The sequence below is a fragment of the Lutra lutra genome, chromosome 4, assembly GCF_902655055.1.
Source record: "Lutra lutra chromosome 4, mLutLut1.2, whole genome shotgun sequence".
Taxonomy (NCBI): domain Eukaryota; kingdom Metazoa; phylum Chordata; class Mammalia; order Carnivora; family Mustelidae; genus Lutra; species Lutra lutra.
Genome location: NC_062281.1, coordinates 163,916,286 through 163,934,171, shown reverse-complemented (window position 1 = coordinate 163,934,171; position 17,886 = coordinate 163,916,286). Strand labels below are relative to the sequence as shown.

The window sequence follows — 17,886 nt, the reverse complement described above, 5'->3', positions numbered from 1 at the left end:
AGATACTAATTTTGAAGTCATCCGCATAGACAGAGCATCAAAGCATTGGGAGTGTGTGAACATTAATGTGTTTCCCCCTCACTTGACCTGGAGGTTGGGTGGCCCTTGATAGGCGGCTGGGGGAGGGCTCCAAAGTCATCCCCATTGGACAGAGGAAGCTGGTCCCTATAACCCAAGAGCTGGACAGGAATCAGGATGAGTCTGGCCTCAGGCTCTTCTTGCAGAGAAATAGAGCCAGAGAAACTAAGACATCCCAAGAAGGTTGAAGCATTTCCGTTTACTCCCTGCCCACCCAGCTCCCCCAAATCTCTCTGTAAGTAACATTAATTCAGGAGGAGGAGAAAAGGTTGACATGGAGGCCACTTAGCCTGTAGAGCCAGAGATGGTAGCCCCAGCTGAGGCCGGAGGGGCTTGTTAGAGGAGTTCTTACACGTCCCTCTATCCCTGCAAGAGTCAGGGCTTGTGAGAGAAGGCATAAAAGCCACCCACAGGTACAGCACTCCCAGGAGGCAGCCTGGGCTTCAGACAAGGCATCATGCCTTCTCTTTTGCTACTGATGTGAAGAAGATGAGCATAACTAAGCCACAATACCAGTGCTTCTCCAACTTAAATGGGTGTTCAAATCACCTGGGGATTTGGTCAAGTGCAGATTCTGTTTTAGTAGGTCTGGGGTGGGGCCCAAGATTCTGCATTTTTTTTTTTAAAGATTTTATTATTTATGTATTTGACAGAGAGGAAGAGCTCAAATAGGCAGAGGGAGAGGGAGAGGGTGAAGCAGGCTCCCCGCTGAGCAGGGAGCCCAATGCGGGGTTCGATCCCAGGACCCTGTGATCATGATCTGAGCTGAAGGGAGACGCCCAACTGACTGAGCCACTCAGGCACCCCAGATTCTGCATTTCTAACAGGCACCCAGGCAATGCTGTTGCTGTTGGTCTACAGGCTATACTTTGAGTAACACAGGACAAGAGGCAGCCCTGGAGGCTCCCCACGAGGGAGGGTGCACGTCCAGTTCCAGAGAATGTGTTTGTGCACAAAGTTACAGAAGCCGTTCAAGTGGAAACAGCCACCATTTTGTTATGGCTGTGAGGCAGTCCTTTCCCAATGGACTACACCTTCCAGCAGCATGGTGTAGCTGCTTGGTAGTGGAAATAATACTAAAGGGAGGATGATCTGAGTGAATAGATATGAAGTCCTTAGTAAGTGCTCAGTAAATGTGGTTATTCTTGTTGATAATATACCCTTCTGTAATAGTTGACATGGTCACACACAGGGGCTCAGTCTCCTGGTTCACGGTCAAAAAGATGACCCCCATCTCCCTCCCACCAAAAGGCCTATATCTTCTCTTTCAAATCCCTCCTCCCCTCCTGCCCACTCCCACTCCCCCTCCCCTGGCCTCTGGCCCCAGTGTGGTCGGAATGGGCCCCAAAGGGGCAGGGACAGGGACAGGACGTGGGGCTGTATCTGACAGGAACCTGAGGGGCTGGCCTGGGAGGGGATTGGGGCCCGGCTTCCTGAGGGGAGGATGGGCTAAGCCAGGCACACAGTGCCGGAGAAGATGCCCTCCTGGGCCCTCTTGGCGGTCACCTCCTGCCTCCTCCTGTCCCCCCAAAATCTGGCACAAGTCACCAACCAAGGTGAGGTGTGTGGAGGGTGGAGATCACCTATTCCCAGGAAGAGGGAGTCCTGGGGGGGTGCAAGGTAGGAGGCTCCCACCAGCCCCTTTACTCTTGCCCATAAACATGCGTGGGAGCACCCTGAGCTCAACTCACCAGCTGTTCCTCAGATGCCTCCTTTCTGGCCTCGGATTCAGAGCCCCTGAACTGTTTCTCTCGAACATTTGAGGACCTCACTTGCTTCTGGGATGAGGAAGAGGCAGCACCCAATGGAACATACCAGCTGCTGTATGCCTACCCAGGGTATGTGCTGGGCTGTGTCATGCTCCCCTGTGTCTGTCCTGTCCTTGCCTCAGCTGAGCCCAGCTCCTGTAGCTTCCCTGCCTTTGGCCCTATCAGAGACTATTCCAAGTACATGCCCTCAGTAACCATTTAATAAACAGAAGTGCTTTGGATGGCCCCAGTGCTGGTCCCTGCATAATCCTTAAGCCCACCTATGCCAGGCACTGAGTTCAAAAATGGCAGTAATGGAAATCGAAGTTGGGCTTGGGCCCATGATGTCATGGTGGCCGTGTAGGTGGAGCAGACTTCTCCTATACCACAGGGAGAAGCCCCGTGCCTGCCCCCTGAGTTTCAAGAGCGTGCCCCCCTTTGGAACCCGATACGTGTGTCAGTTTCCAGCCCAGGATGAAGTTCGCCTCTTCTTTCCGCTGCACCTCTGGGTGAAGAACGTGTTTCTGAACCAGACTCTGACCCAGCGTGTGCTCTTTGTGGATAGTGTAGGTAAGGGCCATCCTCCTGTCACCCTGGCCCCTCTGTCTGCTGTCCTCAGTCCAGCTCCTAGGATCAGACTGGTCTGTGCTCTTTTAGGGCAATGTGGATGCCCTTCATTACCAGACCACCAGAGGCACCTCGAGACCCCCTTATCATTCTTCACATCCAGAACTAGATTTCATTTCACACCAGAGACAAACCTATGCTCCTATCCCATCATTAACCTATTCGTTGAGTAATTCAACAGTTACAGAATACCTACTGTGTGTCAGGCACTGTGCAGGGTGACAAGGATACAGAGATGAAGAGATCCCTGTTCTTGAAAGCACTGAGTCTAACAAAGCCGCAGTGAGGTCACTGTTCTCATGAGGAAAGGAAAACAGGATAAGGAGCCTCCTTGCCCTGGCCTATAAGAGAACAGTGGCCTGTGATCTTCTAGAATCCAGGGGCTGCCCCCAACCCAGCTGCAGCTCCCCTCTCTACAGTCCATGGGTTGAACCATCTGCTATGGCACTCAGAGAGTTCTGGTGTACCCTGTCTTGCCCCCAGGCTTGCCAGCTCCCCCAGATATCATTAAGGCTTCAGGCGGGATCCAGCCAGGGGAACTTCAGATCAGCTGGGAGACCCCAGCTCCCGAAATCAGTGATTTCCTGAGGCATGAACTTCGCTATGGCCCCAAGGATCCCAGGAATTCCATTGGTCCCACAGTCATGCAGCTGCTGCCCACAGAAACCTGCTGTCCAATTCTGCAGAGACTAAACCTGGTCCCAGCTCTGCACCAGCCTCCATGTGCTCAGCCCATGATGCCCCAACAGGATGGACCAGAGCAGACGTCCCCAACTAGAGAAGTATCCTGGCCTTCTGCCCCACCTCTTATCTCCTACCCTAAAATTTGCCCAGGGGATTCCATACTTTGGGGATTCCAGACTGGGTTGGTCCTTGGAAAGTTAGTATGGGCTTGGGAGTGATGTTTATTTAGGTATCTCCCACTTTGGGTCATTCACACCAACAAAACTGAGTGTTTCAGGCCTAAAAAGTTCTGGACACCACCTGAAACCCACTGACCTGGCCCCTAGTCTGTGTGCATTAAATATCCAGTGAGGAAGTGGCCATCTTTCCACAGGTATGCTGTGGGGCTTCAAATATAAGAGATGGAGGCTGTCTCGGTTGAGGCAGACCTAGATTCTGAGGCTGGGATTCTTCTTCCAAGGCTTCATCTCTAACAGTGAGGAGTGGAAGCTGCCTCATCTCAGGGCTCGAGCCTGGTCAATCCTACTGGCTGCAGCTGCGCAGCCAACCTGATGGGGTCTCCCTCCTTGGTTCCTGGGGTTCCTGGTCCCTCCCTGCAACCGTGGACCTGCCTGGAGATGCAGGTACGTCAACAAAAGAATGGGAAGATGGGGAGAAGATAGAAAAGAACTCTAGAGAGGTCTGGACAGGATATGGAAGCTCTGAGAACCATGGTCCTTCCTAATAACCCCAAACTTGCCACTGGACAGACACAGTGAACTATATTCAGGGAGAGAACAAAGAATGAGGGTAAATATTCCAAGTTACGTATGTAAAGATAGTCTGGCTACCCTACAGAGTGGGAATGTGTTGGCCCTGATGGGACTTTCTTCTGTTAATTCAGTGGAAATTGGACTGCAGTGCTTTACCTTGAACCTGAAGAATGTTACCTGTCAGTGGCAGCAACAGGACCATGCTAGCTCCCAAGGCTTCTTCTTCCACAGCAGGGCACGGTGCTGCCCCAGAGACAGGTGAGAGCTGAAATTATGATTGAGCTTGATGTCATGGGAGAGAGGCATGATCATGCAGAAAGGGAGAGATTGTTCTTGATCCTCTTCACTCCCCTCCCTTGTCCCCAAACCAATTGCCCTCCATGCTCATGTCCTCCAATAGGTATTTTACCTTCTCAACTTCTTTCCATCCCCATTGGGATGCCTTGGTTTAGTCCGGATTTAATCATATCACCTAGACCTAGACTATATCACCTACCACTGCAACAACCTACATTCTCATTCACCCGCAATTTATCCCCCATGCTTCTGACAAACACCTTTGCTAAAAACTCAAACATTGAATGGTCTTCCCCTACTCAAATACATACTGCACCTCTCCACTATCAAATCCAATCCAAACTTCGCCTTCAAGAATTATCACCAAGCACCTCACTAATCTGTCACTCCTCACATATCCAATCTAAAACCAAGTCTTAGTTTTTGTTGTTTTGTTTTGTTTTTCAAATTTTTATTTAAGTTCTAGATAGTTAACATATAGTATAATATTGGTTTCAGGAGTAGAATTTAGTGACTCATCACTTACATATAACATCCAGTGCTCATCATAACAAGTGCCCTCCTTAATCCCCATCACCCATCTAGCCCATCCTCTGCCCAGCTCCCTCTATCTCTCTCTTTTTTTTTAAAGATTATATTTATTCATTTGACAGAGAGAGTTCACAAGTAGGTGGAGAGGCAGGCAGAGAGAGAAAGAGGAGGAAGCAGGCTCCTTGCTGAGAAGAGAGCTTGATGCGGGGCTTGATCCCAGGACCCTGAGATCATGGCCTGAACCGAAGGCAGAGGCTTAACCCACTGAACCACCCAGGTGCCCCCCAGCTCCCTCTATCAACCCTCAGTTTGTTCTCTATCATTAAGAGTCTCTTATGGTTTGCTTCCCTCTCTTTTTTTCCTTCCCATATGTTCATCTGTTTTGTTTCTTAAATTCCACATATGAGTGAAGTTATATGGTATTTGTCTTTGACTTATTTTGCTTAGCATAATACACTGTAGCTCCATCCACATCATTGCAAATGGCAAGATTTCATTATTTTGATGGCTGAGTAATATTCCATATATATATATATATATATGTATATATATATATATATATATGGAACATATATACACACACAGCATGTCTTCTTTATCCATTCATCGGTCAATGGACATTTGGGCTCTTTCTATAGTTTGGCTATTGTTGATAGTGCTGCTTCTGTAAATATTGGGGTGCATATACTCCTTCAAATCTGTATTTTTGCATCCTTTGGGTAAATACCTAGTAATGCAACTGCTGGGTTGTAGGATACTTCTATTTCTAACTTTTTCAGGAAACTCCATACTCTTTTTCAGAGTGGCTGCACCAGTTTCCATTCCCACCAACAGTGTAAGAGAGTTCCCCTTTCTCTGCATCCTCGCCGACACCTGTTGTTTTTTGTGTTATTAATTCTGACAGGTATAAGGTGATATTCATTGTGGTTTTGACTTGCATTTCCCTGATGATGAGTGATGTTGAACATCTTTTCATGTGCCTGTTAGCCATCTGTATGTCTTCTTTGGAGAAGTGTCTGTTCATGTCTTCTGCCCATTTCTTGACTGGCTTATTTGTTTTTGGGGTGTTGAGTTTGATAAGTTCTTTGTAGATTTTGGATACTAGCCCTTTATCTGATAAGACATAAGCAAGTACCTTCTCCCATTCTGAAGGCTGCCTTTTAGTTTTGTTGACTGTTTCCTTTGCTGTGCAGTTTTTATCTTGATGAAATCCCAATAGTTCATTTTTGCTTTTGTTTCCCTTGCCTCTGGCAATGAGTCTAGTAAGAAGTTGCTGCAGCCGATGTCAAAGAGGTTGGTGCCTATGTTCTCTTCTAGGATTTTGATGGTTTCCTGCCTCACTTTTAGGTCTCTCAAGCATTTTGAATTTATCTCTGTATATGGTGTAAGAAAGTTATGGAGTCTTATTGATTTTACCTATTAAATATCTCTAGAATCTGTCCACTTCTGTTCATCACTGCCATTCCCCTAGTACGAGCCATCATGGTGTCTCACTTGGGCTACTGAGGAGACTTATTATAAGATCACCTCTTAAATCCTCCAAATCATTCTCCACATAGGAGCCAGAGTAGTGATTTTTAAAAGTGCAAAAATGAACATAACACTCTCTGCTCAAAAATCTGCAATAGTGGGGCACCTGGGTGGCTCAGTGGGTTAAAGCCTCTGCTTTTGGCTCAGATCATGATCCCAGGGTCCTGGGATCGAGCCCCACATCAGGCTAGCTGCTCAGCAGGGAGCCTGCTTCCTCCCTTTCTCTCTGCCTGCCTCTCTGCATACTTGTGACCTCTGCCTGTCAAATAAATAAAATCTTTTTTAAAAATCTGCAATAGCTTCTTATGGCTCTTAGGATTAAAAGAAGAAGAAAAAGAAGAAGAAGAACCCTATTGTGGCATTATAGAGTACTAACAGACTCAGCCCCTGAATACCTTCAGCTTCATCTTACACTATGCTGCCTTTTCCTCTCTATGACTCTTTGGTCTCCTTCTATCTGCCATATTATCTCCTGCTTCTGGGTCTTTGTGCATGCTGTCCACCCAGCCCTCCTTCAGATCTCAACTCAAATGTCACCTTCTCAGGGAACCCTCCCTGATCTTCCTCATCAGGTCCAATAGCACTATTATACATACTTATTGTACCATTTACCTCTCCTTCATAAGTACTTATCATAGTTACAATTTTACATTTATATTTTATGTGGTTATTTCATTGATACCATTCTGTCTCAGAACTCCAGTTGAGAGGGGCTGATCTTGAACATACATGATCCCTAAGAGCAAAGTCAATATCTGCTTTTACTCACTAATGTATTCTTACCTACCACAGTGCCTGGAATTTAGCAGTTAGAAAAAAAAATTGCTAAATTAATGAATAATGAAGAAAACACCATTAACAGTTTTAATGTGCTCTTCCAGTTTTTCTATGTACTTACTCATGTTTATACACAACATTTCATTTTCAGTATGAATTGGAACACATTATATATATAATTGCCAACTTACTTTTTTTTTACTTAAAAATGTGTCTTGGAGCCCATCACAAAAAGGCGTAACTGATTCCTTTTAAAAACTGCACAGGTTTCCATAGTCTAGAGGTGCCATGAATGGATTAAAGGGGAACAAAACTGACATCATCATTTCTTCTACCAAAACCTGCTCTTCCTCCTATTGTCCTCCATCCTACCATCAGCTCAATTTTCCAGGCCTGACATAGTGATTTCCATGGGCTTCTGCCTTTTCCACACACTCTAGGTCTAATCAGAAACAGTCTTATCATCTCTACCTCTTCAGTATCCCTTGAATCCCTTTTCTCCATCTCCATTGTCACCACCCCGTTTCTGGGCCTTCATCCATAAAAGTGTCCTATTGGATCTCCCTGCGTCTTGTCTGTCCTCACAAATTCTTTCCCACAAATTGCAGTTACAGTGATCTTCCCAAAGTACAATGCTAATTATGACAAGTTTCTGTTTAAAATCCCTAAATGTTTCCGTGATTACTATAAGATTAAGTTCAAGCTCCTCAGAAAGGCCATAAGATCATACATGATCTTAGTCTGCCCTCTCCCATTTACCACTCACCACCAGGCCCTCTAAGCTAAGGGCATTCTGTTCCACTTAGAATTTCCCCCAAAGCACCCTATCTCTTATCTATGCACAAGCATGTGCCTGGGTTGCCTGTCGGTCCCCTTTGCCTGTCCTATTTATAGTCCAAGACCCGGTCTAAGCACTGCCTTGTCCAGGAAGTATTCTCTGACTCTCCCCATCTGGGTTAAATTATCCTCCTTGATACCCACCCCTCCCCAAAGGAGCCCAAACACACCACAGAAAATACCATCTGTTTTTCTGCCCCTCCCACTGGAATGAGAGCTCCTTGATTACTCTTCTATGTATTCATGCTGCCTAGCACAGTGTCTGCCACATAGTATCAATTATTTGTTAAATAAAGAAGTAAATACATAAATACATTAATAAATAATTTTTGTAAGAGCTAGCCATTTAGGAATTATAATCAGGAAGGAGACATGATTCATCTGTTCAATAAACAATCATTGAGGGTGACTATGCGCCAGACATTGGGGCTGGAGTGACAGATAAAAAAGTTTCCACATTGTTGGGGCTTCCATTTTAGTTGGGGGGGAAAAGAGGGGTGACAAAGAAGTAAGGTGACCGCGGAACAGGTTATATGATAGAGATTAAGTAGGAGGATGGGGGGTGGGTGCTAGTCTAGACTCTGTGGTCAGAGAACACCAGGAGCCCTAAATGGCAAAAAAAAGAATGAGTCACATGGAGATCTAGAGTCAGAGCAATCAAGGGCAAGGTGTAGCGCAAAGGCATTGCGTGGGGGCATATTTACAGCACAGCAAGAAGGCCCATGTGGGTGAGAAGCGGCAAGCTGGAGTAAGAATTGTAGGAGACAGAATGGCCAGGTAGGGAAGAAGTAAAGCATATAGGGCCCTGCATGGAGCTTAGATTTCATTCAAGGGGGGACGGGGAGCCACTGAAGGATCTCAGGCAGAAGAGTGATGTGATGTGACTTTTCTTGCAAAAAGGTGTATTTCTCTGTGAAATGATGAAGGAGGAAAGGTGGCAGAATCACCAGTTAGAAGCTGGCCTTACTCCAGGCTAGAGACTTAGCATGCACAAAGACCCAGAAGCTCATGGAATACCATGGGAAAAAGTCAAACAAATGGACAGATTTGTGATCTCTTCTGGACATTATCAGATTAAAATTTAGGAAGCAAATTCTGGTGGCCATGTGGAGAACAAACTCCACAAGGGAGTGGTGGAAATGAAGGCAGAAAAGCCAGTTGGGAGGCTGTTGTAATCATCTAATAGTAGAATAACCCAGAGAGAGGTGACTAACAGGTCTGCTGTATGAGATTAAAAATGTGAGGACCTTTGCACCAGAAAGATGAAGGCTCTTTGAAACAATCCTGTGAAGTAAGGATTTTTAACCCATTTTACAGATGAAGAAGTGGGAGCAGAGATCAGTCATGTACCAGAGTTGTCCGACCAAGCCAAGACCTGAGCTCTAGAGCCCAGGCTGTGTCCATGAATCATCTAGCTCTTTCCTCAAGAGAAAGAGGCTGGACACCAAAGTCAGCTTCAGAAAACAAAACATCGTGGCAGGAAGACAGAGAGGAAAGCCTTGGAAGCCCATCCATGGGAGGAGTTAGATTATATCCCTACATGTCATATCCCTTGTGGGATGGGAATTATCAGGATTAGGCTCAATTAAGTGACTCTATGGGCATGATTCTTAGGGACCCCATCTGGGAGAAGTGGAAGAGGAGAAAATCCAGGATTACAGCCCTCCCAGTTCTCCCGCTGGCCACTTCAAGTCACGAAACGACAGCATTATTCACATCCTTGTGGAGGTGACCACAGCCCAGGGTGCTGTTCACAGCTATCTGGGCTCCACCTTTCTGGATCCACCAGGCTGGTAAGAACTTCCTTACCTTCTCCTCCCACGTACTTCCTGCCCCTACTGGCACTGACCCCATGCCCAGGATCACCGGCTCTGGCACTTTTGACCCATGGCCCTAGTGGCATGATGTCACACGCACAGAAGAGCTTAGGCCAGTCCCTGCTGGCATCCCTGTAGTGCTCATCCCCACTCCAAACTTGCACTGGAGGGAGGTCTCCAGTGGGCAGCTGGAAGTGGAATGGCAACACCCATCATCCTGGGGAGCCCAAGAGACCTGCTATCAGCTCCGCTACACAGGAGAAGGCCATCAAGACTGGAAGGTACGATCGAGGAAAAAATGCCCACAGACTTCACTACACAGAGTACCCCTGAGATTCATCCGGTCTGTTATCAAGAGTAAAGGTATCCATGTATCTGTGTCTGGGTTTCTATATCTGTGTTGATCTGACTCAACTGGCATCTTAATCTTTCTTTGGCATTTGACACTGCTGACTATTCCCATTTAAAAATTTTCTCTTTCTTTTGCCTTGGGTTATCAATCTCCTAATTCTTATACTACTTGTCTGGCTGAACCTTCTCCCTTTTTCCTGGCTCCTCTTTTTCCACCCTTCCTTAATCTGTTGTTCTTCATATAGTCCCATGCTAGACTCCCTTCTCTTCTCGATAAATATACATGCTCATCCTAGGTAAGTACTTAGAGTTTTGATGACTATGCATTTACCAGCCCAAACTTACATTCCAACACCCAAATGGAAAGAAACTTCTATGCCCTAGGTAAATTACCTAAACTTTGGAAGTCTCCATTTTGTCAAATGGAGATACAACTATCTATCTTCCAGAGTTGTGACAAAAATTAAGTATATAAATATCTAGCATGCTGCTGGCAGATAGAAGGTACTCAATATACAATCGTTAAATATTACTTTCTCTACTTTATTCTTGTTAACCACGTGTATATACAACTTCTTACCAGACAGTGTGCATAAAAGCCCTTGGGGGCGGGGCACCTGGGTGGCTCAGTGGGTTAAGCCTCTGCCTTCGGCTCAGGTCATGGTCTCAGGGTCCTGGGATCGAGCCCCGCATCGGGCTCTCTGCTCAGCAGGGAGCCTGCTTCCCTTCCTCTCTCTCTCTCTGCCTGCCTCTCTGCCTACTTGTGATCTTTGTCTGTCAAATAAATAAATAAAAATCTTTAAAAAAAAAAAAAAGCCCTTGGGGGCATTTCAGACCCAGTATATCCAAAATTAAACTAAACTCATCTTCCTCCCCAAGTTTATTTACCTTTTCATTGGGGTATGTTCCATTCAAGAAATACATAGATCTTAAATATACAATTGATCAATTTGTACATGTATACACCCATTAACCACTACCCAGATCAAGATATAAGTTATTTCTACACCTCAGAAGTTCCTCATGCCCCTTACAAGCCACACATACCCCAAGGTAAGCACTGTTCTGACGTCACCATTGATAAGTTCTGACTGTTGTTGAACCCTAATAAAGTGAAACCATACAGTATTTCATCCTCAAACTTCTGGGTTCTCTGGCAGTGGTTCTACCACTTACCAGTTATCCAAACCTGCAATCACCCTTAACTCTTCTTCCTTTTCCCTTGTCCCTTCCCTCCATTCACGCAACACTGAAGTTTGGTTTACTGTACTAGTAAAAAACTAGTACACTATTTGGTTTACTATTATTTAGTAAACTATTTGGTTTACTCAAATCCCTACTACTACTGCCTTAGCTCATCGTTGACCACCCCGCCTGCCCATCCATGCTTTTAGCACACTGAACTACTCTCTAACCCCCAACCAAGCAGCCCAGGCAGCATGCCATGCTTCCTCCTGCTCCTATCCTGCCTTACTTAAATCATCATTATAGCACTAATGACTTGTAATTATTTACTAGTTTGCATGCGGTCCTCCTTGGACTTGCGAGGAACCGTGTTTCATCTATCCTTTTCCCCAGTGCTTGGCATATCACCAGCACGTCGTAAATGTTTGCTACCTGATGGCTAGTCTCCCTGCTTGTCCACACGATGCTTGTTCCCTCTGCTTGGAATCTGTCCTTGCCCCTCAGCACCTAGCATCTGCAGCTGGATGCATGTTACTTGTGAACAGTCCGTTTGGCCCTGAGTATCTGAATGTGCCTGGGGTTTCCGTCGCCTGACCTGGATCGTGGGGAGCACTTCTGGCGGGATGTCCACGTGCCCCGGTCAGTGTGCGAATGCATTTGTGTCCGGATGAGTGGTCAGTTCTCTGTGCAGATGAGGTCTGCGTGCCAGCGTGTGTGTGTGTGTGTGTGTGTGTGTGTGTGTGAGTCGGGGCGCGTTTCTCTGTCAGCATGCCTCTCTGTCAGGCTCTATCTTGCCAGTTTTCGCTGGGATGCATGTATTTATTCTGTCGGGGCGGCTCTCTGGGAGGGATCCCCGGAGATTCAGAGCGGTAAGCCTTTGGCCAAAAGGATGCCAGGCTGTAGAGGCCCTGACGCCGGCGCCGCGCCGCCGGGAGCCTGCCCACCGGCTCGCTCCCCTCTGCGCAGGTGCTGGAGCCGCCTCTCGGGGCCCAGCGGTGAGACCTTGGAGCTGCGCCCGCGCTCTCGCTACCGCCTACAAGCTGCGCGCCAGGCTCCACGGTCCCACCTACCAAGGGCCCTGGAGCGCCTGGTCAGAGCCGGTGCGAGCAGAGACCACCTCCGACTCGGTGAGCGCCCAGCAGGGAGCAAGGCGCTCTGCGGCTGCGCGAGTGGAGGGGCGCAGGCGCCGGGAGGTGGGGGGAGGGGAAGGGGAGGGGAGGGAAGGGGAAGGGGAGGGGCGGGGCGGGGTCTGGCGGGCCTGGGGGCGGGGCTCCGGCCAGGGGTTGCCGAAGTCTGACTGGTTTTGTCCCTTAGCTTGGATCTCCTTGGTGACCGCTCTGCTCGTGGTGCTGGGGCCTCAGCGCCCTCCGGGCCTGCTGCTGCTGAGGTGGCAGTTTCCTGCGCACTACAGGTACGCCCCGGTTCACTCAGGAGACGGGTGGGGCCGGAGGCCTCTAAGCAAGCTTCCAGGGTTACCCTACGACAACCTGCTCTCCCGAGGACCAAGGACCGCATGTCCACACCTGTGGCTTTCAGCCACTTCCCTGCACGTCTCCCCTGGGAGTCGCACCGCTTCCTTACACGCTAACATGCCCGCTATACCCCTCAAACAACCCCACCTCCTGGCTCCTCAATCTCAGTAACAGGGCTGCTGTCCACCCATCATCCAAACCCGGACTCTAGGCACCTCCCTTCCTTTTACGCAAGGGCCGCCCTCGTCTGCCCCATTCCACCTCCAAATGTCGCTCGAACCAATGGTCCCCTTTTTAGTCCTACAAAACACTACCCGGCTCGCTGAAACAGAGCCGCTTCACCCTCCAATTCTGGCCTCACACAGCCACCCAAATGATCTTCCTAAAAGCACAAATGAACTTGTCACTCCCCTCCTTAAGTCTCATTACTAGTTCCGAGGATAGAGTCCAGACTCTGGAATGACAGGCAAGGCCCTGTAAAATCTGGCCCCTGCCAGTCTTTCCACCCCTTCCCACCCTGTGCATCAAGCCTTGCCAAACTGTGGTGATTCCTCCATAAGCCCCCTGGTTTTACTTCTCAGTGCCATTGCATACGATGTTCCCTTTGCTGGGGATATGTTCCTCCATGACTCTGTCCTTTATCTTTAATAACCTTCTCCACCAAATCCTAGAAACCTTTCCTAAACTCTCCCCTATTGTCTACTCTCTTTGTGCCCCAGTACAGACTTCTATCACAGTACCAGTAGCATTTCATGGTATTTCTTTCTTTTTTTTTTTTAATATTTTATTTATTTATTTGACAGAGAAAGAGAGATCACAAGCAGGCAGAGAGGCAGGCAGAGGGGAGGGGGAAGCAGTCTCCCTGCTGAGCAGAGAGCCTGATATCAGGACCCTGAGATCATGACCTGAGCTGAAGACAGAGGCTTAACCCACTGAGCCACCTAGGCGCCCCGGTATTTATATCTTTATATGTCTTCCCTATACCTTACGTGATCATCTTTAAATCCTCAGCACTCAGCACAGTGCTTGCCAAATAGCACACCCTTAAAAAAAAATGTTATTAATGACTTGTTTATGTGGGACGACTAAGACTGAAGAGAAATGTCATTGGAAGTTATAAACATGAGAATAGAAAAGTAAAACAAAACAAACACACACAAGGATACAATCCATACCACCTCAGTCCTTCAGTTGGTAACATCTCTTGGTTCTTAAAGACTCATCTCAGAAGGCAACTCCTCCCGGGCATCCTCCCTGGTGACCCTAGACTAGGTTAGATGTCCCTCCTTTCTGCTCCATCTCTCCTTGAACATGTCTTTCTTTTAATTTTTAATTCACTTCCTCTGTGTGAGCAGACCACATTATAGCCTCTGTGCAGGTAGTCAGAGCCGACAAAAGAGTTGGGGTAGAAGAGGAAGATGATGAACCAGGTGAACTCAGTTCCTTGTCCCCAATTTGCCAGATAAATCACTCCTCCCCTGGAGAGATATGAGTGAGGTCACAGAAGAACCCTGAAATGTTGTTCAACTGAAGTCTTTCCATGTGGAAATATGAGCCTAAAGAATCGCAGGGTCCCCCAACTTACCTTAATCTATACTCTTCCCAGAGAGACCACCTTCCCCAGTAACTTAGTAATAAGCCCCTCTGGTTCTCTTCATTTACCCACTCAACTAATTTCTTGAGGACCTACTATGAGCCAGACAGTATTCTATCCCCAGAGATAGAGGACTGAGCAAACAAAGTCTTTGTTCTCATGGAGTTGATATTCTAGTGGATCGATACAACACAAACCTGTGGGATAATATAATGTGTTTACAATAAGTCAAGAGCTATAAAGAAAATAAAGCAGAGCAGGAAACGGGACATGGGAAAGGAGGTGGGAATATTTTAGACATGGTCAGGGAAGGCTTCTCTCTTAGGATGACATTTGAGTAGAGACCTAAATGAAATGAGGGAACGAATCAAGAGGTGCAGAAATAGCAAGCACAAAGACCCTGAAGCAGGGATATTTGAGGACACTCCAAACCACTTTTTGAACCCCTCACCTCTGACTTCCCCTTTCCCACCTTTTCACCTATGCCCCCTACCTTATCTTATTGCCTTGACTACAGTCTTACTTTTCCAAGCCTTATTACCTAACCTCAGGCTCAACCCTTCATCACCTCAGTGGTTTCCTCCTCCCTTCCAATTCACTCCTGTGACTCAGTCTCCTCTTGCTTCTCCCCAAGGAGCCTGAAGCATGCCCTGTGGCCCTCCCTTCCAGACCTGCACCGGGTCCTAGGCCAGTACCTTAGGGATACTGCAGCGCTGAGTCCGGTGAGTGAATTCCCTTCTCCAGTCTCCAGTATCAGCCCTGCCTGGAGTTGGATCCTTGCCCCATTACACACTTTTCCAAGGCCCTTGGCCACCAGCCTACCATCCCTGGGCCCTATGCCCAGCTAACCCTCCTTCCTGTATAGTCCAGGTCCCCCTCCCCACTGCACCTGCTCTAATCCAGAATCCTTTCCCCTCATTTCTCCCAGCCCAAGGCTGCAGTCTCGGATGCTTTTGAGGAGGTGGAACCCAGCCCCCTTGAAATTCTACCCAAGTCCTCAGAGAAGATCTCCATGGCCCTGTGTTCCTCCCAGGCCCAGATGGACTACCGAGGATTGCCCCCTTCTTGCCTGGGGACCATGCCCCTGTGTGTGTGCCCACCCATGGCTGAGTCGGGGTCCTACTGCACCACCCACATCGCCAACCATTCCTACTTACCTCTGAGCTGCTGGCAGGGCCCTCTCTCCCCATACCCTGGACAGATCCAAACTGGCCAGACCTCTTTTCCCAACCTCCCTACCACCACCCCATCCCCTCAACACAAACATCTCAGACCTCCGTCCATCCCCCTCTGTCTGTCCTCATAGTTGGGCTCCCTGACACTGACAATATTTGGTACTGCTGCAGACATAAGCCAAGACTCTCCCTCCTCACACCAGGTTCATTTGACTAAGCTCCTCTAACTCACCTGCTTTTTCTCTCCTCCCTAATCCTCCACTCCTTGAAAAGACATCTCCACATCCCCACTTCCCATTTGATCTTCAGACAGCTTCAGTTCATTCCCCTGCTTTGCTAAGGAAACAACTCAGGCAGGGTTCACATCAAATATTGTGATTGCACGATCTGGTAGGATCTTGTCAATCCTCAATTTATTTGATCTCTCTGTGGCATCTGTCATCGTGGACTACTCATTCCTCCTTTAAATTCTCTCCTACCTTGGTTTCTATAGTATCACCCTCTCTCCTGGCTCTGAGTATACGAGTAGTTAAAAGCATAAACTCTGGAGTCAGAGCTGAGTTCAATTCCTCTCTTACCCACTTGCTAGCTTTGTGACCTTGGGCATATAACTTAAAGTCTTTGCACCCTGATTTTCTCATCTATAAAACAGGGATAATGCCAGAAACTCACAGATTTGTGAAGAGGATAAGTGAGCTAGTCTAAGTGCCTAGGACGTAGTATGTTATATCTGAACTACTGTAATTATTCCTTCCTGTTCTCTTATCCTGGCATCTCTCCCACCCTTTAATTACTGTAGTTCCTCAAGAGTCCACTGCCTTTCCTGTAAGCTGACCACCGCAAAGTTCTTATCTCCGGCCCTGACTTCTGTCATCCCTGTGCTTCTTTTATGCAAATAAACTGTTTACTTGCGGCTCCTACTACTAGGCTGTGAGCTCCTTGAGGGCCAGGCTGTGACTTAGTTGTCTTTCCCCACCACCAAGATCAGTGCTTGGTGCATGATAGTAGCTTTCAATAAATGTTTTCTAAATGAAGGAAATCTTTCTGGATAGTGCTACCTTCACCCCATGCCAAGCGCCCTCATCCTCTAGGCCATTCATTTGCAGCAGTAAATGTGTTTAGGCTGGGGGAAACTGGATGGCTCCGTCAGTTAAGTGTCTGCCTTCCACTCAGGTCCTGATATCAGGGTTCTGGGATCAAGCCCCGCACTGAGTCCCATATTGGGCTCCCTGCTTGGTGGGGGGTCTATTTCTCTCTCTCCCTTTGCCTTCCCTCCTTGTGCATGCATACACACATACTCTCTCTCTCTCTCTCTCTCTCAGATAAATAAATAAAATCTTTAAAAAAGAATGTGCTTAGGCCATTCTGGTTATGGATTCCCCTTACTCATTCAAATTCGCAAAAATATGGTATTTTTTTGTTTGCTCCAGACATACCCACTGTATTAATCAGGGTCTTGGCAGAAATAGATGCACACTCAAATTGGGCATCTTGATGAGAGTTTAATAAAGGGCATATTTGTAAAGATAAGGTTTTAGGACAACCCTCAAGAAAGAGTGCAGTACCCCAGGGCTAACCAGAGCTGGGAGTTGGTACCACCCCTAGGCATCCAGGGGTAAGGGGCAATTGTGGTTACTAGATCTAGAGAGTCACTCTAAGAGAAGGTTGCCTGACTGGAGTGGTGACCTTTGATAGAGAGCCAAACTGTGAGGACATGGTAGCGAGGGATTCAGGGGAATACATAGCTTAGACCCCCTCTCCCTCCTCCCTCTGTTCTCCTCTGTATTAGTTTGTCAGCACTGCCCTAACAAAGGACCACAAAGCTGGTGGCTTAAACAACAGAAATGTACCATCTCATAGTTCTAGAGGCTAGAAGTTCAAGGTGTCATTAGGGTTGGTTCCTTCTGAGAGCTGTGAGGAAGAGTCTGTTCATGCCTCTCCACTAGCTTCTAGCGGTTCCCTGGCAATCGTGGTATTCCTTGGCTTGTAGATGTATCACCCCTCATCTCTGTCTTTAATCTTCACATGGCATTTTCCTTGCGTGTCTGTGTTCAAGCTTTCCCATTTTATAAAGACACCAGTTTCACTAGATTGAATGACCTAAATGACCTCACCCAAATGACCTCATCTTCACTAATTACATCTGCCATGATCTTATTTTCAAATAAGGTTCCGCTGTGGAGTACTGGAGCTTAGGAATTCAACAATATGAATTTGAGGGGGGGGGAATGTAACCATAGTATCCTTCCATTGGTGGAATCCAAACAGAAACCAAAGCCCAAGGGAATCCATTGATATAAGCCCTATACCTCAGCCTCACAAGGCACAGGCTGTGGGAGAGATGGATGTAAGAGTAGGTCTGAGTGGGACAGATGGAGGATATCCAATATACTCATTTTCCATATTTCCTTCCCTAGCCATGGTCAAGGCT

The 17,886-nt window shown here is 47.4% G+C and overlaps 1 protein-coding gene across 1 annotated transcript; it reads left to right on the top strand.

Moving 5' to 3' along the window:
* Window positions 1–1,555: 1,555 nt before the first annotated feature.
* On the top strand, window positions 1,556–16,666 carry MPL (MPL proto-oncogene, thrombopoietin receptor). Its single transcript, XM_047726461.1, is given in 19 exon segments — window positions 1,556–1,634; window positions 1,784–1,916; window positions 2,218–2,396; window positions 2,937–3,235; window positions 3,598–3,760; window positions 4,021–4,147; window positions 9,476–9,502; window positions 9,504–9,543; window positions 9,545–9,631; window positions 9,633–9,654; window positions 9,817–9,959; window positions 12,181–12,210; window positions 12,212–12,253; window positions 12,255–12,341; window positions 12,507–12,625; window positions 14,915–15,002; window positions 15,209–15,520; window positions 15,523–15,553; window positions 15,556–16,666. Coding segments are annotated over 19 exon segments (2,052 nt in total). The 3' UTR covers window positions 15,600–16,666.
* Window positions 16,667–17,886: the final 1,220 nt, after the last annotated feature.